Source organism: Biomphalaria glabrata, chromosome 6 (assembly GCF_947242115.1).
Source record: "Biomphalaria glabrata chromosome 6, xgBioGlab47.1, whole genome shotgun sequence".
Classification (NCBI taxonomy): domain Eukaryota; kingdom Metazoa; phylum Mollusca; class Gastropoda; family Planorbidae; genus Biomphalaria; species Biomphalaria glabrata.
In genome coordinates this window covers 28,803,045-28,826,788 of record NC_074716.1, presented here as the reverse complement: position 1 = coordinate 28,826,788, position 23,744 = coordinate 28,803,045, and the positions used below count along the sequence as shown (strand labels likewise).

General features: G+C 35.6%; 1 protein-coding gene across 2 annotated transcripts; it reads left to right on the top strand.

Annotated features, from left to right (window-relative positions):
- The first annotated feature begins 507 nt into the window (after positions 1–507).
- LOC106050583 (uncharacterized) lies at positions 508–23,400 on the top strand. 2 transcript variants are annotated; one of them, XM_056032565.1, is made up of 3 exons: positions 508–651; positions 17,580–17,737; positions 19,753–23,400. In XM_056032565.1, exons 1-3 carry the CDS (start codon positions 570–572, stop codon positions 21,439–21,441), a joined length of 1,929 nt encoding a protein of 642 aa, XP_055888540.1. In that variant the 5' UTR covers positions 508–569; the 3' UTR covers positions 21,442–23,400. The 2 variants fall into 2 exon arrangements, with proteins under 2 accessions (XP_055888540.1, XP_013061016.2); XM_013205562.2 differs by lacking the exon at positions 508–651 and adding an exon at positions 13,998–14,154.
- Positions 23,401–23,744: the final 344 nt, after the last annotated feature.

Here is a 23,744-nt window from a genome sequence, read left to right as displayed (position 1 = left end):
TTTTTTCATTACATTCTTAAAAATCTCTCAGACCCCATAGTGAGAATTTGAAGTGCTCCACCAAAACCCAGGTGGATAAAGGGGTCGCTAACGAATTTCTTTATTCGTTTGTTTGAGAACCACTGAATGACTCCTTGTATTCTAACCCAATCCTCCCATTAAAACTCCTTCTCTTCTTGACGTCACTGTCTTCTACCCTACAAATGTGCCGCCCCTGCTGAAACAGAAGCTAGTCAATATTCAGTCCACGAAGTAGACCACCAATACAAATTCAATTCATTTTTTTAAAACCCGATACTCAGAACTTCTCAAGTTTCATCCAAAGTTTTTTTCCCCCCTCGTTGAAACACCACGTGAACCTGTGAAGCCTTTCCGTCCACTTCAGTGGCCATTTATCTGCAGGTAAATCAACGCTTCACCTCCCCGTCTGTACTGAACCCCCCCCCCCTCCCCATAGCGTGAAGTATGTGTGAAGTGCCTACTTAGCTTAATACCAGATCTTGACAATGCCAGACATGGTAAACTAACGACAGCCACAAGAGAATTGATCAATTCTTGAACGGGCTAGGATGATAGTTGTTCGTGCAATCAAAACAACTTTATCTCCAATGTCAGCAATAGGACTTAGCTTCTTGCTCTCCAGTTGTATCGGTAAGGTTTAATGATTTACATACATATATGTTTACAATGTAAACAAATCTTGTTGTATATAGCTGTAGTTTCAAATTGAGCAGTTTTTTTCGTAGACCTTTTAAATAAACACAAATATTAAAGGTACACTTCTTATGTCATTGACAAAACAAACCAACATAATGATATTGGAACATACATACATACACATTGCCGAGTTGATATTTTGTATGAAACGGAATTTTTCGTTTATTAGACGAAGACTTCCATAAGTACTTAAATGCCAAGGAAACACAAGAAAACGTAACCCATGCTTTAGATCTACTAGCAAAGTTGTTTCTCAAAAACTTAACACCTAGTGTTATACTTATTTCTTTTCTTTTGTTTTTCAAGGAAGTCCAAACAATCTTCAGACAAACATAGGGTAGTTTTTAAAAAAATACTTTAATTTACCAAGATGTACTCAAATAGATAAATATTCTCTATTTTATTTAATCATTATTATTTCAGTTTGTAGAAAGGGAAGAGGACGAACATAAGCATGCCCCCCTAGCTGATACACTGATGTCTTTATGAATTAACCAGTTCTATTAATAATAATAAAACACAAAACTAGGAACAAGGCGGGAAAGGGGTGGGGGTTGTTGTGGGTCATGCGAGTGTAAAGAAATTAATTCTACAAGATTACCTGCCCCTAGCAGGCGCAGACGTTTGTACATCTAATGAATACGTCTCTACCACTTGTCTTGCTCATTTCCAGACGTTATCTTGTATGTATGTATATACTTTAGTGTCACTATGTCAAGACCTTTAGTCAGAACAATTTGTTTACAAACATATACATCCCTACACACTAATTTGTCACATATGTTTAAGTCAGCTGTTTGTTGCCTTCATAAATACACACACACATTCACACACACACAACTACTATTATTTTTTTATCTCCCACACAGACACACATCCCTATAAAACACAAAGCTGTCACACATCCTGCAATATATTTCAAGCAAGCACATCCTTCAACTTAGACAACACATACACACACATTGAAATACTTTTTTCATCTTTCTTCATTTATCAACAAACACCACACACACACTCACAGACTTTAATTAATCTACACACACACCTATCGTTACCTACCAGAATCCCATTGGTCCCTCTCTTAAACACACATTCAAACGTAACTGCTGTGCTTCGTCCTACACAAGTCCAACCTCCGTCTCAAAATAGTTGACTCTCATTACATAGGGGAGAAAATCCAAGAAATGTTTAATGACACATAATAGATGACGGGCTTGTAACGCGACAATGGCAATGATCTCTCATTTCAATAAATACACAAATAACACACACATACACACACACATATATATATATATATATATATGTATATATATATATATATATATATATATATATATATATATATATATATATATATATATATCAGGATATGTCAGGATATATATATAAACTATATATATATATATATATATATATATATATACACATATATGTATGTGTGTATATATATATATTTATATATATATATGTAGATGTACATTTACAGTATATATCCAATTCACACACAGTGCTAATCCTTTGACGGTACGCCCCGTAGGGAAAAGAGTATTACTCTCCTTGTATTTTAACGTTTATTGTTAATTTATCAGTAGTTAAAAGATAGGCAATCCATCACTGAGTACCGTCACCTTAACCAGTAAACTTCGGGCAGGAAGGGTGTCACGTGTCGAGACTGTGACCTATTTCAAGAATACAGATGTTTCTTCATTGAATTATAAAGTTATTAATATAATCTCCGGCGTGTGATGATTCTGTTTAATCAACAACTAATATATAAAAAATTACCAAAAAATAAATAAACAGGAAATCGTCATAGGGGCTCGTTAGCCGTGGCTGGCTACCCACCTAGGAGAAGGAAAACTCTGAATTCAAACCTCTGTTGCCTTGCAGCTATACCCAATCATGGGAAAGGCTTCAGGAGTAAACTCTGACGAAAAATCAGGAGCTGGCGACCCTAAGTCAGCTTGCAGCACCCAGTGCTACACCCTGGCAGAACCTGCGACGCCGCTGACCCAAAACTGTATCAGCACTGCCGTTCCTTTGGATACATCAGCTACGTAGAGAGGGGGGAACTGATGTGTGGGCGACATCATTCCGACCACAGCCAAATCCCAGGCATTCATCTCATTTCCATAAGATAATCCATAGCCTAGTCGCTTCGCGACTGATGGAGGCCATATATATATATATATATATATATATATATATATATATATATATATATATATATATATATATATATATATATATATATCTATATCTATCTATCTATCTATCTATCTATCTATCTATATATATATATATATATATGTGTGTGTGTGTGTGTGTGTATGTACACGTCTGTGTGTCTGTGTGTGTGTGTGTGTGAGAGAGAGAGAGAGAGAGAGAGAGAATAAAGAGAAGCAAAGAGAAAGAATTGACAAACAAATCCCAGTAAGAAATAGAAACACAAAAGTGAAATGTCTCTCTCCGGACACACATTTAATGTCAATCTAATAACAAACTATGAAGTCTTGTTGATAAAAAAAAAAAAAGCCCAAGGCGACGTGTTGACTCTCAAAAGTGAAATCGAAGCGGGTTGTTGAAAACATAACACAGACATAAACATTCAAGAGAAGTGTAGAGGAAATGATGGAACCATCTCTTCTCTGACTACATCCTTTAAGGTGAGTTTCTCAAACTGTATTGATGCGAAATGGGTACCGTGAGTCTTGGTGGCGCACAACGGAGGTTCTGCTAGGCAAAACAGGGACGTTTTTCTTGAAATGATTTAGTTGCTTCAAGGAAATCATTTCTCATGGTAGTCGCTTGTACGACTTGCCTATACAATCAAACTAAATTGTATGCAATGTAAAACTTGTATTATAATGTTCGCAGGTCTGGCAAGATGATTATCAAGTGACATTGTGCATTGTGGCCACAAGCTGATTTAGTGGAAGTAAACTATCATTCAATTTCACCACACACACCAGTGCATTCTACATGATTTATTTATATAATAAAATCAGGAGCTGATGACTCTTATGCAGTTTGCAATACACAGTTCTGCATCCTGCCAGAATTTGCGATGCTGCTGAACCCAAACTGTATCGGTTATCGCCTTTCCAACAGCCACGTAGAAAGGGAGGGGGAGCAACTGCATGACGGACAAAGTTCCGACCACAGCTAATCTCAAGGCTTTCATCTCATCACTATGAAGTGATAATAGTTGACCTACAACTGAAGAGCGCCAGCAGGTCATATTTGTAATAGGCTACACGACCTTCAAAATGAAGTCTTAATCTAAACATAAGATTTGAAATGATTCCAGAAATGCCAGAAGATGGCGCAACGTTTCGTATAGACACTTTGGGTGCGTTCTTTCGGCGGACTTCAAAACATTGTAAATATACGAACAGTTATCCTTTCTTAACCACTACCGGAAGGGCGAGGTTTAAAACCAGACTTCGGTTTTCTTGTGACAAACAAGGCGTGCTCTGTGTCAAGTTAAGTGTGTCACTCTGTGACACAGGTTGTGGCATGACCTCTGACACATCGCGTGCCAAGGCCTTTGAAGCAGCCTGCGGGGCAAACTGTGACGACAAAGTCACTGTCACCTTTACTTCGTTCGGACAGCTGCTCAATACTAGTACAGGGGAATACATTCATTTGTGGAACTTGCAGACTCCTGCTAGCACTATGACTAGCGGTTCTACTGTAGACTTCCCCATCGATCTAAACTTGCAGACTCCTGCTAGCACTATGACTAGCGGTTCTACTGTAGACTTGCCCATCGATCTAAACTTGCAGACTCCTGCTAGCACTATGACTAGCGGTTCTACTGTAGACTTCCCCATCGATCTAAACTTGCAGACTCCTGCTAGCACTATGACTAGCGGTTCTACTGTAGACTTCCCCATCGATCTAAACTTGCAGACTCCTGCTAGCACTATGACTAGCGGTTCTACTGTAGACTTCCCCATCGATCTAAACTTGCAGACTCCTGCTAGCACTATGACTAGCGGTTCTACTGTAGACTTCCCCATCGATCTAAACTTGCAGACTCCTGCTAGCACTATGACTAGCGGTTCTACTGTAGACTTCCCCATCGATCTAAACTTGCAGACTCCTGCTAGCACTATGACTAGCGGTTCTACTGTAGACTTCCCCATCGATCTAAACTTGCAGACTCCTGCTAGCACTATGACTAGCGGTTCTACTGTAGACTTCCCCATCGATCTAAACTTGCAGACTCCTGCTAGCACTATGACTAGCGGTTCTACTGTAGACTTCCCCATCGATCTAAAGTTGAATGTATCGTCTTGCGACCGTTTTACCCAGGTGACAATTGACAGACTCAGAACCACTGGCTTTGTCCGACACGATCAGCTGTTACTGAAATGGAAAATAGACGTGGCATCTATCTCTGACGCGGGAAGTTGATACAAAGTCGTTATTCCTTGCCTAGCCTGGATCCAAAGGGTTACACCATAGATCTGTATGATTTCCGACGAATGTATTACTGGACTATATACTGGGCTACTGGGCCTTAAATTGTTACCGGAAAAATGTGATCTTAAATAGCCTTGCGGTAACAGGCTTTAGAATACCGTAATGACAATTTTATAATGTTGAATGTCTAAAAATAAAATAAAAAAACGAAAGAAAAAGAAAGAAAATGTTATTGTTTCAGTAGCTGCGGAGAGCAAAGAAGTAGTTCAAAGCTTTAAGTACCTTGAAACTAAATTAGACAATAAATTAAATTTGATTGAAAACACAGATTCCATCACCAAAAAAAAAAGGACAACAAAGGCTACTTAGAAAAATGTCATCCTTTAATGTTAGCGAAAAAGCATTGTAAATGTTTTACCATGCTCCATTTGCATGGCTATTAAATCGTTGAACAATATGTAACTTACTGTTGTAAATGTAATGTTGAACTGAAAACTGGGGTTTGAACGTATAACTTGTGTGCTATTGTACAAATGTTTGCTCTAATCATGTATTGTTTTTTTTTTGTACTGCACAATTGTAAAACGAATTTCCTCACGGATAATAAAGATTATTATTATTAATTAAAGTAAAGTTTCCCCTTTAAGGACATTGCGATCTATGGGGCAGATGATGTTAAGGTCATCTGTTTCTTTGGCCAACGGTTAATGAGCAGGGTGTTATGTGGCCAGCACAACGACCAACCGCCTTTACTTTCTCCAACTAAAGTCAGGTACCCATTAGAGTTGGGTGGACTCAGGGGCACCCTAAAAATCCCGAAATTCAAAATCCCAGTCCTCACCGAGATTTTAACCCAGGACCTCAGGTTCGGAAGCCAAGCGCTTAACCATTCGACCAGCGCGCCTCTATTATTATTATTTATTATTTAAATTAACCTCCCCGATAAGATAGCAAATACATTTTTCACATATCGAACATAACTAACTTAGGTATAAAGGGCTTTGGACTTTGTTTTTTTTTTTACTCTGAGATTATTCTAGTTACTTGTACCAGTAAAACAATTTCACTTGCACATAAGAAATGTTTCTATGCACAAATACATGATTGCAATGTATGAAATATATTTGTGATGCAATAGGCCTATATATAGATATATATAAATGTGGAAAAGTAAATAAAATGTAAAGAAAACGTTTATAACATAGAACATTTTTATTATGTATAAGATTTGAAACATACTTTGCTCACACTGAACATGAGCTCCAGTTCGCTGTCAACGAATTTGCTCGCGCTGCTGCTTCTTTTGGTGTAACAGTAAGCCTCGGAAAAAACATCAGAAGTCATGTTTCAGAAGTCATGTTTCAGAAGTCATGTTTCAGAAGTCATGTTTCAGAAGTCATGTTTCAGAAGTCATGTTTCAGAAGTCATGTTTCAGAAGTCATGTTTCAGAAGTCATGTTTCAGAAGTCATGTTTCAGAAGTCATGTTTCAGAAGTCATGTTTCAGAAGTCATGTTTCAGAAGTCATGTTTCAGAAGTCATGTTTCAGAAGTCATGTTTCAGAAGTCATGTTTCAGAAGTCATGTTTCAGAAGTCATATTTCAGAAATCACCCAATAAAATATACTCAAACCCAAAGATGACCGTGAATGGACACTCCCCTTAACGTAACGTAGTGGACAAGTTTTCATATCAGGGAAGCACAGGGATCAAATGACACATCACTTTTAAGGAAAGTTGGTAACCGTCGGACTATATATATATATATTATAAGTAAAGTTTCCCAGACAGACATTACAATCTATGGAGCAGATGATGTAAAGGTCTTCTGTTTCTGTGGCAAACAGTTAACGAGAGTGTCATGTGGCCGTGATGTGGCCAGCACAACGATCAACCGCATTTACTTTTTCACAACCAATGTCAGGTATCCCATTAGAGCTGGGTGAATTAAGAAGGGCCTTAAAGAAAAAAAAATTAAATTAAAAACCCAGTCTTCACCAGGATTCGAAGCCGAGCCCCTCGGTTTGGAAGCCTAAAGCTTTACCTCTCACCCAGCGCGCCTATAGATATATATATAAGGAGAGAGAGACTATCGACTAAAATGAGTTTAGGCTACAATGACTCTGTTTTAGTACATCGATCTTCTACAAGTGATCAGTGATTTGCTCCTGTGTTTACTGCAGAATGCGGTTTAAAAAAAATAAGACCACATAAAAATGATTACCTAAATACGAATAACTCTTTTAGGTTCTTTGACTTAACCCACGATCAAATTGGTCGCATAAAGACTTAATAAAATACTTTGTTAAAATATTTGCACTATTTTTCTTTTGGTATTGACGAGTTAAACTTTTTTTAAAAAGCTCACTCTGTCTGTCTGGTACAAGTTTTGTAAACGTTATTTCTCCCAAACCCATTCTCGGATCAAGTTGAACATGTACAACTATTTATTTTACCGAACAAAACATGAATCATTATGGGAAAATTAAAAATTGGTACTTAATTATTTTGTTCGGTATCGAAAAAGTATGCAGTATGGAATTAAATGCAGTGATTTTGCGGTTCTTCCTCTTAGATAAGCTTTTTTTTTTTAAAGATTTTTTTTTATAACCTTCACCTTCATCTATCCCAGTGGTCCTCAACCTTTTATGGCCTATGTCCTTCTTTTCATATTTTTTTAATCCTCCAAAAGCCTCCCCCCCCTTTTCTATAAGAAAAATACTAATTAAGAACAGTCAGAAGCCAAATTTCAATAAAATCTCATTTATTTATTTAATTTTCAAGCCATAAATAACAGATGGTTAATCGTATAACTATTATACAAAATTATGTCAAATAACTAGCAGTGATTAAACACAAAAATTAATCTAATTGTCATAACTTTTTTTCAATTCCTTTGCATAGTCTCTCTTTTTAAGTTATTGAATTTTAGGGCCTACTATTTTTAGGTTTAACTGTACATTTAGTTTTATTTTTTATATAGATATTATTATTGCTAAATTCACTAAAAAATGAAATTAAATTAATGGAAACCTTGCGCCTCCTGCAGTCTGACAATACTAGAAATGTCAAGCTTTAAATTGGCCAAAGCAAGACGAAGATCTTTTCTAGTGGCTACATCCAGACTTCATTCAGTCTATTTCTTTGCTTACTCACTACGCAGTTTAACTATGTATGCTGATGGAAAAGCTAAAAATAATTATTTTGCAGACCACAATTTTGGAATTTTAAAGGAACATTTAAGTGTAGCCATATCTCTGTTGTACCTCCCATAGTAACATTCTTTTTACTGCAAACATAACATTGTAACTCCTGCAGCTCAATTTGAACATCAGTAACAGGTGTTTAAAAATTGTCATTTATATTTAAATTTTTTAATTTATTACATCCTAAAAGCGAATCATTATTTCTTCATAGTGCATTTTTAGGTAAATTGCGTAGGCATCGATATCCTTAGGCAATAATTCATTTGTCAACAAGATATGTGAGACTGTAAAACGTTTTAAAATAAATGTAATATGTCAATAAAAGAGAAACTGATTTAATCAATGAAAGTTCATTTCTTTCCTTGCAGTAAGGGTTGGTTGGTTCATTTGCTTTAGATGCCTAACATGTAAACCTAATAAATCTTTTTTTAGCCTGTTTTAAGTCATCGCCAGCAGATGAGTCTTCCTGGTTTCTTAAAAAAAAAATCCAAAAAATGTATTAAAGATCTTAACAAAACGAGCAATAAAACTCCCTTTCGAAATCCAGCTAACCTCTGTTTACAATAAGAGTTGAACATGTTGCTCATAATTTGTTTCACAAAACTGAAAGATGAGCTTATTTTCGACATAATTGTGTAGTTAATTTACAATTTGTATAATTAGATTTTTAAAATGAAATTGTGGGCTACAATTTTAACATTGCCAGTGTATCACAACTCACAAGGTGAATAATTGATTGATCTGGATTTTCTTTGTTCTATATTATTTACGAAGCCATTGTAGCGTCCAATCACTAATGGTGCCCCATTTGTCTCAATAAGCTACACATAACTACACAATTTTGAAATAAAATTTCATCCTTAACCAAAAAATAAGTCGTTATGTGTCACAGATAAGTTTTAAACAATGTTGATTAATTTTTTATCAATTCTCAAAGAAAATCATAACATTAAGTTGTTTGTTGTTGTTTTTTTTTTTGGGGGGGGGGGGGGGAATTTAAAAAAAAAAAACGCTTTGTCATTTTCTAAGAGGCCACTAAAACATATCCTGCTCTGCGTTCTTTTTTCTTCAATCTTGTTTGAATAGTAGGCCTACAAAGTCTTTTAAAGTGTTCAGGAATATTCTTCAATTACCTTTTGGAGATGTTCGTGCAACCGACGAGTTTCATAAACTTACTTGAAAATGTTGTCATTCAAAGTAGAACATTGAACTTTACGTTTGATCTGGTGGACGGTTCAATACAAAGCTTGTATACGTTTTTACGCACTCAGGGGCGAGTTTGTCTCACGAGCGACTCTTGTCATTGTTTTCATTTTTAAAAAAGTTGTAATTATTCGTATTGAATGTTAGCTTTAGCGTTTTTGTTTTTAAACAAACATTTACATATTAATTAAATATGTCACATATGTTGATCAGATCAACTATAATCTAAAAAGCGTATTATTTAGTTTGTTTATCAAATTATAAACGTTTACCCGCGCAAGAGCTAAAGACAATAGATACCCTCCATTTACAGCAACCGAGTAAGAATTTAAACATAGAAAAGGGGATTCCCGAACTTAATTTCTAACGCTGTTTCTGTTCGTAAATTATAAGCAAGCTAATTACAATTTGTCTATATTCTGAGAAGTAAAAGTAAAGTTTACCCTTTCATACCTGGCGATCTATGGGGTAGATGATGTAAAGGTCATATGATTCTATAACCCAAGGTTAACGATGGTGTCATATGGCCAGCACAACGACCGACCCCATTCACTTTTCTGCAACTAATGTCAGGTACAAGATTAGTCGACCGTCTTTCTCCATTCCACTCTGTCTTTTGCCTTGGATAGAGCCTCTTTCAACGGCAGGCCCGTCGATTCTTTTATGTTGTCTTCACATCGCTTTCTCTGTCTGCCTCTTCTTCTTTTTTCCTGGTACTGTCCCTAAAGGAAGGTCTTTGCGAATCCTGAAGGCCTTGTAATATGGAGTTTAAGTCCGCATTATCTGTACAATAGTTAGCAGGTTATCGTGGGCTCCAATCGCTGTAGTAATCCTGTTTCTAATCTTTCCGTTTGTGATGCAATCTTTAAATGTTTTTTTTTTATTATTATTATTTTTTTTTAGATTTTAAAATAATATATATATTTTTTTAATTTATAAAATAATTTCCGTTTCTATTGTCTTTCTTTGACGTCATCAAATACAATAAATACTCGCTTGAATATCGTTGCTGATTCTTTAAATGCCCCTTCTTAATCGACCATAGGCAAACCCTATAACTACAGCCCAACATTACCAACACCATGTACGCCAGTGCTGAACAACTGAAGAGAACAGCACACTATTTTTCCTAGGCACACTCTGCAAAAGAGCTGACAGCTCAGCAACAAAAAGCTGGCTAGAAGAAGACACGTTGCTGGTGGACGCCTCGCATCTCTCTTGTATTGCAGATTCTTGATCAGCTGTAGCCAACCAAAATAGGTAGTCATTGTTTTTTTCTCTTTTAGGACTGGTTTAGGTAATAGTCGCTAGACTTTTTGTTTCGTTCTGCCCAACCGTCTATCTGAGTCTATCACTTTTAGAGTCCAAGACCAGGCAGCCAGATGAGATAGCAGAAGTGTTTTGAAAGTATTTTACACCGTCGTATCATTCTTGTAAGGGTACAATGTGTCTTCTCAAATATAACTCATTTGTTTTAAAATGAAATTTTTACATGTTTCGACTGTTCCTTTAGAGTTGAAGATAATTTACTTCCTAGTCCAAACCTCCCGCAGGACGACGGGGGATGGAAGCCGGTAGGGTTTGAACCCGGGACCATCGATAAGCCCGAACGACAGTCCAGCTCGCAAACCGCGCGACCAGGCAGCCAGATGAGATAGCAGAAGTGCTTTGAAAATATTTTACACCGTCGTATCATTCTTGTAAGGGTACAATGTGTCTTCTCAAATCTAACGCGTTTGTTTTTAAAATAAAAGACATACATCTAATTCTAAACCATTAACAAAAATTTACTCCCATACAATATACTTCGTTTATTTGTTCAGTCAATGAACAATGAAGACGCGGTGGCTGAGCGGTCAAACGCTTGGCTTTCGGACCGGGAGTCCCGGGTTCGAATCCTGGTGAAGACGAGAGTTTTTAATCTCGGGATCTTTGAGTCTACCTTTAATGGTAACTGACATTAGTTGGGGAAAAGTAAAGGCGGTTGGTCGTTGTGCAGGCTACATGACACCCTCGATTTCCGTAGGCCACAGAAACAGATGAAGGTCACAAGGTCTGAAAGGAGGAACTTTAATGTACATATAGGAAGAAGTCATACAAAGCAGTTGTTTTGATCAGCAAACAGACAATGATGTTTTGTGACGGTAAAAATACATTGAGTTATCTTTACTTAGTAAGTCTGTGCAATGTTTATTTTTAGAAATGACCTACTTATATTTTACAAGAAAACATTGTCCACTTATCCACATGACTGGTATATGGTTGCAGAAATAGATCGACATTCAAGTAGATGTTATTTTAACTGAACTTTACATTGTTTTAATTTTTGACAAAAGGTATCTAATGGTCTAGTAGGACTGAAAATATGTTTGAAAATCTTTGGCATAGAGGAGTCACATTTCCAATTTCTTTTTGTTAAACACCCAGGATCTGGGTGTCATAGCATTGAAAAATACCCAGATATATTTTTCTTTTAATAATCCCAAAGCCCTTATCAATATTTATAGTAAAGATATATGAGGGTCTAGATATTGTACGGACTAAAGTGACGAAACATCATAAAGGTTTTCAACAATGCTGATGAACAGAAAGACATGCAGTCCCTTTTATTGTTATGTTTGTTTTATTGACAATGTTGAGTCTTTGAGAAACCATAAGTTTAAATAAAATCTTGATTTGAAGACAATTCTTTCCTTGAGCTGGTACTACGCGTATTTGACGTTATTTTTTTTCTCTGAGGTGATATTTAAAGTAAAATATTTCTTTGGGATGATATTTGACAATCTTTCTATGGGGGGCTTGTTGAAGTCTAATCTTTCTTTGTTAAAGGTTTTTAAAGAAAAATCTTTCTTTGAAATGGGTATTTAATTAAAAATCTTTCTTTGAAATGGGTATTTAATTTAAAATCTTTCTTTGAAATGGGTATTTAATTTAAAATCTTTCTTTGAAATGGGTATTTAATTTAAAATCTTTCTTGAGACGGTACATGACATATAATCTTTGAGATGGTATAATAAGATGTAAATTGGGGAGCAACACTACCCCGCCCCAGCACTTTCCAGGTAGACCAGGGTGTTGTTACGGGCCTAAAATTATCCAGATTTGTGTATCTAAGTTTATTTGTACTAGCTGACAAGCTCACTGTTTGCATTTACTTTAAGTAATTGATTTTTTTTCTTTAAGTTGAAAGATTGATTCTCAATTTTCGCAAACTTTGCCAATACAAAGTGGAATCGATTATCCTAGAAAGAGTTTTTCTCTTAATTTAAGTTATCAGTTAGCCCGGCTTGTCAAACTTATTTAAACAAGTACCACTCAGTGATGATAGTAATGCTGAAGTACCACTCAGTGATGATAGTATGCTGAAGTACCTCTGTCAATGAATCGTTCATTTTCGCCCGTCTTTTCTTGAAGAAAAATTCATAATAAACACCATAATGAGGACATTTAAGTCATATTGAACAAATTTGAGCTTTAATTATTAAAATAGCGTTAACAATAACGGAAGCTGTATATTTATCAAACAATTGTAAAGTAAAATACTTGATTAATTGACATCAGATCATCGCTCACGCAAACTGCAAACTTGAGTCACTACATCATGACTCGATGTTTCTGTCTTTAACCAGGGGTGATAATTCAAAAAAAAAAAAAAAAAAAGTTTTATTATACTTTTTTTTTTTTGCTCATATTGTTCTATGAAAAAAAAAAACATATATAGAAAGAGAGAAATAGGACAGATCGATACATTGATTCGTGAAATTTCAGAGACCACACACGTATTTTTTGAAGTAACGTCTGTATTATATAAGATAAGATAAGATCACTGGGCAGGACTTGAAGTACCCCCAATGGCACGCGTACCTCAGTTTAAAAAGCACTTGCCTTTATCTTATCTTATCTTATATAATACAGACGTTACTTCAAAAAAGAAGATGATTACGTCCTACGCGTCATGCATTTAGTCATGCATATTAACCAATGACTTAAATTCTGCCAAGTCACTGGTTTTCCTGGCTAGCTCAGGCAACCCATTCCATGCTCTAATAGCACTAGGGAATGGTACTTGCAAACGTTTGGTTTACTTACAGTTCATAACAGTCAGGAGTTCGGTACTGTACGAATGTAGTGACACTTGGAATATTACTACTAAGACACTGAAGTCTTGCGAGGACCATCTCATAGAAATGTGATGAATGCCTGTGCATGGTCGGAATGGTGTCTCCCAATTTGAACTACATCAAAGACTTAGGCAAATACAATCAGAAATTCTGAAAAAGTATTTTACAGTTTTAAAAAAAGTCAAACAAATGTACTATGCCATTTAACAAAAAAAAAAAAGAAGTACTAAGCTACTACTACTGCAGGATTGAAATACCCAGTTTAAGTCAAAAAAAATAAAATACCCAGCGTCGCAAGCTCTGGGTCTCTCTATTTTCAATCCGGATTTTAATTGAGGAATTTCCATTGGATATAAATAGAAACTGAAGCCTATATGTTGGTCCAAGGATTTCATAGGAACAGTGTGTTGATTTACTGCACGGGGCGTCTGGGAGAAAACTCTACATTCTGTACTTACTGCTTTCCATTGCTATTGGTAAGTTAGTGTCCTTTTGTTCTTATAAGGCCTATATCTACGTTACATTTTGTATGTTTCAATGGTTCTAGTAGATCTTTATGTTGTATGTTTCAATGGTTCTAGTAGATCTTTATGTTGTATGTTTCAATGATTCTAGTAGATCTTTATGTTGTATGTTTCAATGGTTCTAGTAGATCTTTATGTTGTATGTTTCAATGATTCTAGTAGATCTTTATGTTGTATGTTTCAATGGTTCTAGTAGATCTTTATGTTGTATGTTTCAATGATTCTAGTAGATCTTTATGTTGTATGTTTCAATGATTCTAGTAGATCTTTATGTTGTATGTTTCATTGATTCTAGTAGATCTTTATGTTGTATGTTTCAATGATTCTAGTAGATCTTTATGTTGTATGTTTCAATGATTCTAGTAGATCTTTATGTTGTATGTTTCAATGGTTCTAGTAGATCTTTATGTTGTATGTTGCAATGGTTCTAGTAGATCTTTATGTTGTATGTTTCAATGATTCTAGTAGATCTTTATGTTGTATGTTTCAATGATTCTAGTAGATCTTTATGTTGTATGTTTCAATGATTCTAGTAGATCTTTATGTTGTATGTTTCAATGGTTCTAGTAGATCTTTATGTTGTATGTTTCAATGATTCTAGTAGATCTTTATGTTGTATGTTTCAATGATTCTAGTAGATCTTTATGTTGTATGTTTCAATGATTCTAGTAGATCTTTATGTTGTATGTTTCAATGGTTCTAGTAGATCTTTATGTTGTATGTTTCAATGATTCTAGTAGATCTTTATGTTGTATGTTTCAATGGTTCTAGTAGATCTTTATGTTGTATGTTTCAATGATTCTAGTAGATCTTTATGTTGTATGTTTCAATGGTTCTAGTAGATCTTTATGTTGTATGTTTCAATGATTCTAGTAGATCTTTATGTTGTATGTTTCAATGGTTCTAGTAGATCTTTATGTTGTATGTTTCAATGATTCTAGTAGATCTTTATGTTGTATGTTTCAATGATTCTAGTAGATCTTTATGTTGTATGTTTCAATGATTCTAGTAGATCTTTATGTTGTATGTTTCAATGATTCTAGTAGATCTTTATGTTGTATGTTTCAATGATTCTAGTAGATCTTTATGTTGTATGTTTCAATGATTCTAGTAGATCTTTATGTTGTATGTTTCAATGATTCTAGTAGATCTTTATGTTGTATGTTTCAATGGTTCTAGTAGATCTTTATGTTGTATGTTTCAATGATTCTAGTAGATCTTTATGTTGTATGTTTCAATGGTTCTAGTAGATCTTTATGTTGTATGTTTCAATGGTTCTAGTAGATCTTTATGTTGTATGTTTCAATGGTTCTAGTAGATCTTTATGTTGTATGTTTCAATGGTTCTAGTAGATCTTTATGTTGTATGTTTCAATGATTCTAGTAGATCTTTATGATGTAGGAGATATTGGGAAAAGGGTGGGGGAAGTTTTGTTGTTATTATTCAAGGATTCACTTTGGGGGGGGGGGGATCTCATCGACTGCAAGGACAAACATAATCTTTATTACCGTTTCTTTGTACAGTGCCCAAGATGTCTGCTGTAAACTACTGAGTTCATCAACTTGTGTGCTAAGCTTTAGATTATAGATCTATAAATATTATTATACCAAAACTAAAGCCTTGTACACTTTTTCAGAAGTCATAACTGATTCTACTTCAGTTTTAATCTATTTGGCGGGAAACAAAACCGCGTTCGTCTTCGGTAGTTAAGTTGACGAAGAAAATCTAATCTAAGTTGGCCCGCTGAATTGTCGTCTCAATGTCCGAGGTTCGAAACCTTCCCGCCACCCTCACTCTGGAGGTTTGGACTACTAAGTTATATAATCTTTAATTCTAAAGTTACTCCGAAAAAATTAGTACAAATCAGAAAGAGATTCGAGCACAGGTGCACTTTTTTCTGCGTGCGTAAGAGTCACACAGTCACTTGGCGACACCAATGTGTTCTACTTTTCCCTTGACCTACATTAGAGTCATTGGCTCGTCACAGACGCCCCCTCGTATCTGCGCGTTAAGTTTTCTGTTGGTGTTATAGCTTTTAAAGTTACGATATTATTGACAAGGATTAACTGTATGTATAGGCTGCCAGGGATTTTTTAAAAAAGTGCAAATAGTTTAACAGAAACTGTTTAAATTATTAATTATATTTTTGCGCGTCAAATTAAGTTTAATGGGTTTTTTAAGAACAGCAGACGTTCTTTCAAAGAAGAAGATACGCTTAGTTTAAAACCACGTAAACAATAGACTTATATCTTTACTGGAGGTCTAGAATTGGGTTTATATATTGTGAAGGTGGATCAGATCATCATTCAGTTGTGATATTGAATTAAAACTGAAACTTAAAGTTTAATACTTATTAGGCGTCTGTAACGTAGAAATAACGAATTAAATACGTAATGGACCTCATTCACCAATCGTAAACAAACAACATTTAGTCACGTGATAATATTGATAAACCAACGAAAAAACTGTCACGTGGTAGCCTGTGTGTATTAAAAATTAGATGGTAATTTGTATAGAAGAGATAGAGAATCAGTGGCTAAATGTTGTTTGCTTACGATTGGTGAATGAGGTCCATTGTTGAACTTCTTTAAAAAAAAAAAAAGGCTAAAGCATCAGCGAAAGCCCTAGTTGACAGAATGACTCACCACTAATTTTCCCAACTTTGAGGGTGTATGAAAAAATATATTAAAATTTCACCTTGTTATTACTTTCCATGAACATGGAACTACTAAGCATTGTTTATTAATCAAATTATGTTTTCGTAAATCCGTAATGCAAATGCTTAATAGCACGAAATAATGATTCCTTCCATTTTATTTTACTTAAAGCACTGAATAATAATATTTGGGACTTTGGGCTGTTAAGAGTGATGGTAGACACTTTATTAAAAATTCGACATTACCTTTTTTTTTTTTTTTGTTTTTGAGATGTGAAAGATTTAAACGAGCGTGTTTTGGGTACACGATGTGTTATAAGTGTGTAAGGGAATGTTATAAAATTAGATATAGGTTTAGATAGAAATGGAAGAATTATAAAAGTCATATATATATATATACACACACACATAGGCCCAGTGCTTTTTTTGTGAAAAAAAAAATAGGTGCCGGTACTCTGTGATTAGTATTGCCTAACTTTTAACTAATAAATTAGTAATAAACGTTAAAATACAAGAATATTTTTTCCCCACATTCAAAAAAGTGCCGGTACGCTGTAACCTACCGGTGCGTACCGTCACAAAAAAAGCACTGCAAAGGCCCCTATGTGAAAAAATGATATAATATAGTCAAGGAATCATTTACCTTACATCCTAAAGTTTGTATGAAATTGTTTCTTTTTAAGATGTTTTTATACTATGTTGTTGTTTTTTTTCACCTTAGAAATGGATTATTTGAGATACTTGAGAGAGGCTCAGGACTTGGGTATAGCGCGAGAACGTTTTCACAGCATCTGGGAGACTGAGTCCAGAACGAAACATCTCCAGGCTGAGAGTAGGCTCTTGGAAATACAAATTGAGAGGGAGAGACTTCTTGGACGGGTAACGATGTCTTTCTACTATTTGTCTGTTTGTTTGTCTGTTTATTTTTCTGTTTATTTGTCTGTTTATTTATCTGTTTGTTTATCTGTTTATGTATCTGTTTATTTATCTGTTTATTTATCTGTTTGTTTATCTGTTTATGTATCTTTTATTTATCTGTTTATGTATCTGTTTATTTATCTGTTTGTTTATCTGTTTGTTTATCTGTTTATGTATCTGTTTATTTATCTGTTTGTTTATCTGTTTATTTATCTGTTTATGTATCTGTTTATTTATCTGTTTATTTATCTGTTTATTTATCTGTTTATGTATCTGTTTATGTGTCTGCTCATCACAAACTAGCTTGGGGGTGGGTGAGAGGAGGGGTAGCTGTGTTGTTGCTTGCTTTACTGTACATCTAAACCAATGTAGGCGAATGAAATTCTGGATGAAATAAGCTCGAACATTCTTCTTTGTAAACAAATTTAATACTTTGACTTATAAAATACTTAGATTCAACTTGAAAGTAGATAGATGTAGATTTCTAAATGGAATGATCATTTTAACCAAATCTCACTACAAATACACTTCTAGTCTGTCTCACATCTCTTGCTAATCTTCTCTTCAACTTTCACAATCGTTTGATTGACTTGAATTACGACAGACCCCCACAAGGTTTCATCAGAAACACTTCAGCCTTCACAACCAAAACACACTAACCCTAACCTTGTGTCCACCAAATTCTAATATGTACCTGATATTACTTGTGTTGTTTATTGTGCTGGCCACATGACACTCTGTTTAACAAAGAAGCAGATGACCTTTTACATTATCTAGCCTAAACAACGCAAGGAATCTGGAAGGGATACTTTTTTTTAGCTATAACCAGAAAGCAAGTCCATCTATAAGTCAAATAGTAGCCCCTTCTAATATAAATTTATAGTTCGCCGCTTCATATCTGTAATAAAGAGTTCTCAATCTAGGTTACATGATAGGGTTTATGTATAGTAAGGAACGTGGTGGCTTATTGGTAGAGCGCTTGGCTTCCGAACTGAGGGTTCTTGGGTTTTCGAATCCCAATGAAAACCGGAACTTAAATCTTTGTCATTTTGTACTCCTATGGGTACCAGGAGACATTAAATGTGGTTTGCCATTGTGTTGGCCACATAGTGGCACGTCGGCCATAGAAACAGATGAGCTGGAAGTCGTCTAGATGGCAAGATTTAAAAGGAAACCTTCTACTAGGTATATTAGTATATTATATGAATTATACCAATCTATACCAGTCTAAACAATGATTGTTCTTTGCAAAATGTTGAATACCCACTCTAAAAACTAATCTTTTTAAAGCTCCAGACATAATATTTGTTTGTTCATTAACTTCTTAAACGATCAAGTACAAGACACAGTACGTGTTGGCTGTCACTGACAAATCAGCTGTTTATTACTCTCTCTGAGAGAACGTGTCTAACACAGAGTCATCAAGTCAAGTGTTTTTAATTCAAGAAATAATTCTTGCAAAAGGGAAAGAAAAAGAAAAGGTGTACATTTGTGTGTGTGTGTGTGTGTGTGCGTGACGCAATAAAATTAATATATTTCTCTCTCTCTCTCTCTCTCTCTCTCTCTCTTGCCAATTTAAAATGAACCTGTCAAACTTTCCGTTGTATCATCATAGGACATCATTATAGCTTAATTTATTTGGCCAACTTCAAAACTTGATAAGAATAACCTTCAAGTTCTTTTGGTATTTTTATTTTAACTCTTTTGTTTTCAATAGATAACACGGACGGACGGACGGCTGGATGAATGGATGGTTGGATGAATGAATTGATGGACGGGAGGACAAACAAACAGACAGACAGAGGATGGACAGACGGATGGAGAAAGACTGTCAGACAGAGAAGGACATATGGGACTCAAAAGCAATGTATTATGGCTGGTGCAGCCATTGATAGACTGATTTTCACGTTTCCTTACCTTTTTTTTTTTTTTTTTTCATCCTAAATATTTGTTATTAATTGTCAAAATCTTTTCAGATCCATGATGAGTCTGGAGTACCAGAAAGTGTTGAGAAATTGACAACTGAATTGCTTGTATTAAAGAATGACTTAAAACATCAGATGGGTGAGGGCTTCAAGTCTATGAAGGAAATAATGAACTCGACATATACAATGAAGTGCAACGACGAGCTGTGCAGTAACAACGAACTGAAGAACATGCTTGTCCAGATAAGGATTCACAGTAAGATCATCTCTGACGAAATCGTCAAAGTCAGGAACCAAATGACCGTACTCCAAGAGACTGAGCTTAACCGCAATAGAAAAAGAAAGCTGGACACTGGCGATGGGAAGCTAGCTGCTAAAGACCAAGAGAGTTCATCTGAGCAAGTTACGCCATGTGGTCGCACGACGCCACATAAAGAGACAACGCCACACAAAGAATCAACACCACGCGAAGAATCAACGCCACACAAAGAATCACCACGTAAAGAATTAGCACCACACGAAGAATCAACGACCATGGAGACTCAAGAATTTATGATTGCATCGGCCACTCCAGTGAAATTACCGGCTGTCCCTCAAGAGACTGAAACCTTAACTACGTTATATTCAAGAGAAACAAACGCCAAAACAATTCCGAGCACAGGAGAATCTGATGACCTAGAAAGAAGTGAAAATCCTAAGTTAAAAATAAACGATTCACAAGAACAAGAATTCACAATAGTCCAGCAAGAGTATCACCTAACCTCGCTTAAAACTAGAGAGGTAGAAAATACTCAGGAGTCAGAAGTGTTCATGGCACAAAAAGAATCACCATTACCATATGTTTGCACTTTTTCAACAGAAACAGAGGCGGCGAAACCAGATATCCCGCGTGCCTCTATAGTAACAGATAAGAGTCTTAATGACAACGCTAAGTCTGCTTTAATGTCAACAGCAGGTCAACAAGATGCCATAGTTTCTTCACCTTCTTCAGATCTGTGTCCTACAGAAGACACGCCAAGGCTTGCAGAAATGTCCGAACAAGACTCGTTCAAATCAGACGAAACAGTAAAATGTGAAGCTATTGCCAGCGAGAACCCGACTAGTAAAGACAACACCATGACAAGAAGGAATGATGAAAAGAAAATGCAATTGCGAAGAAAAGGTCCAACTTCCTTCAGTTTCAACCTCCATGATCGCACACCTATCAGGAATCGTGAAACATATGTAGATATTGTAGGCTATCATCCTGCTAGGTCAAGGTCTCGATCAGAAAACTTTGACGGACACGGCGAAGAAATGACTTTTACCGTTGACTGTGCGCAAGAATTTGTCCTGGATCGCAAGTTTCACAGAACTGGCTATTACACAACCAAGCCGGTGCCTTGCAAGGTCCGGCTGAATCTTGAGTTCAACGAAGTCAACCGGTTGATTGTCCAGCTGTGCGTTCTGCCACAGCCACACATCAGGAAATGGCCGGTTTACTTTCAAGGGGAGGGCGAAATTTACAACCCTGAGACAGAGAAATACTCTCACCTCTGGACGTTTGATTTGAGCCGGTGTCCAGAACCTGAGGATGGAAGAGAGGTCAGAATCAACGCCGACGTCTGCCTTGTAACAAGCTGGGCCAAGTACCAGAACGTCACATATGACAAGATCAAAGAGCGGAATTACGACAAGGGCAATTATTTAAAGATTAAATGGAGACTCTGTGCCTACAACGAGGATTCGGCTTTAACATGATCAGGTTGTGTGCACATCTACCTTCTCCTAAGTGGCGGGAATTAAAAAAACATTCAAATGGATTACCACACAGTTTTCAGTAAAAAAAAATGGTCTAAAATAACCTAATAATTTTGATCTGAAATAGTACTACAGCGTCTAAGTGTTTAATTGTGCTGTTTCATACGAAACGTAGTGCACACTGCGCTGGTTTTTATAAAATGTAGTGTCTGTCTAAGAAGATAGAAAGTTACACTCTTAAGTCTTGATTTTAAAAAACATCTCTTCGTTTTTTCCCCAGCAATTTATGCCATTCAGTCAATCCGCCTACACCATTCTATTATTATCCACGTAGTCAGCAGTACAGATTGAACATTTTCACTTCTCGGTGATATAAAAAAGAAACCTATGTAATTGTAACACAAAAAAGTTGTTAGGTCAGATAATAATGACATTTCAACACAATCATACTATAGACTAGAAGATTAATACCAGGTAGATTTATAGGGGTTGGAGATGGTTTTGTGCTGCAAGTGGAAATAATTTTTAAAATATTTATACTTTTTTTTTGACATCAACAGCTTTTTTTTTAAAAATGTGTCTTCTATTTGTAAATAGCTTTGAGATTTCATTGAGTTGTAAACATCAGAAGAATGAAGCTCATTGCAAGAGTTTCAAGATTATTTTTATGTTACTGAATTTCCTATGTATCAACTAGTTTACAAATCAGTTATGTGCTGTGACATGGTTTTACAAACATTGACTTCAAATATTATTTTATTATCGAGATAGCATTATCTGCTATTCCATCTTGTTTCAATCGTGTGTTATGTTATTATGCCTTACGCTTTATATCGAATCTATATGATTTCACAATACCATATTACACCATAATATCCGCATTCTAGTTAGAAAAATATCAATGTGAATTATGGTGTGGATTATGGTGTGGATTATACCATTACGTATACGTCACAAATACTTTGTTTACCAAATACATGTTGACAACATCGCTTTTGAAATATTTCATATTTCATTTTGTCTTAACAAATTTCATCCTTGTGAACGAATGTTGACATATGGTTAGAATATCTTTATGGATTTGTTTAGTAATGTGAAAAAAAAGTGAAGTTGTAAATAGCAACATAATTCGACTGTCGTAAAAACGTATTCTTTTTTTTTAACACCAATTACTATAAAAAGAGGATATCCCTCGTGTAACAATCAAGTCGTCTGCAGTTACCAAGTGCCATAGCAGTACAATGTAACGTAGTTGACAGAATAAGCCAATCAATGAGATTTTTGGTGTACAAACTCCTCCCCCCGTTTATTAGTGAAGATATCATAGAAGGATTACATTGATAAATGTACATTTAGTATAACATGTTACAATGTAAGTTACACCCTGAGGATTGTTTTTGTTTGTTTCTATTTTTGTATTTTAGTTAGCACCTTATCTGACTTTTGTTTCTCACAATGGTGGAATATGTAGCTGAGAGGTCAAAACCGCTTGGCTACGGATTGGTCATCTTACAAGAGGGCTTGAGTTTGAACCCTGACTCGAGCAGAGTTGTGCTTGCTGAGCGCCTAATGGTAACACGGAAACCCTCTCCCAGATACCCCCTCCCCCCCCCCAACTGGCTCACAAAAGAGATTAGACCAGAGCTCACTAAGCATGCTGCTACATTAAAGCAATTAAACCAATAAATTATTCTCTACATAAGAATTTCGTTTATCAAATTTCATCCAAATATCTATTATCAGTGTGACAACGGAGGATAGAGGACTTCTTACCTTCTGCCAAGACCGCTCCTGTAAAGGTTAAATAAGTAATGTCATTCTCTAAGAGAATCGACCATGCTAAATGTTGTTGTGTTAACACATGAGAACAAAGGAAGGGCGAGGTCCTAAATGTATAAATTGTTGAAACAAAATGTTAAAAAACAATAAACTGGTTATTCCCAAAGAATCAAATTGCTATGTTTTTCTTGTTTGTTTGTGCTAACGATTTCTAGTTTAAGTTTCAGTCTACAAGAGAGTTCAAGAAGAAGAAAGTCATATACTGATGAGAAAGTTTGCTTTAAAACAGAAAATGATGCAAAATGTACTGACGAGGCGAGGAGTGTATTTGTCACACTTTTCTGCAACCTTTGAAACAAAACCCCATAGACAACACTTTACATTACATCCACTATACAACTTAGAGAGCGATTGTTTTTCTCTTTGTAACTAATGAATGTTAGATTATAAAAAAACAATGGAACATTTTTTACCCACCCACCCCCCTTCCCACAACCATAAAGGCACACTTCTCTTATATGATA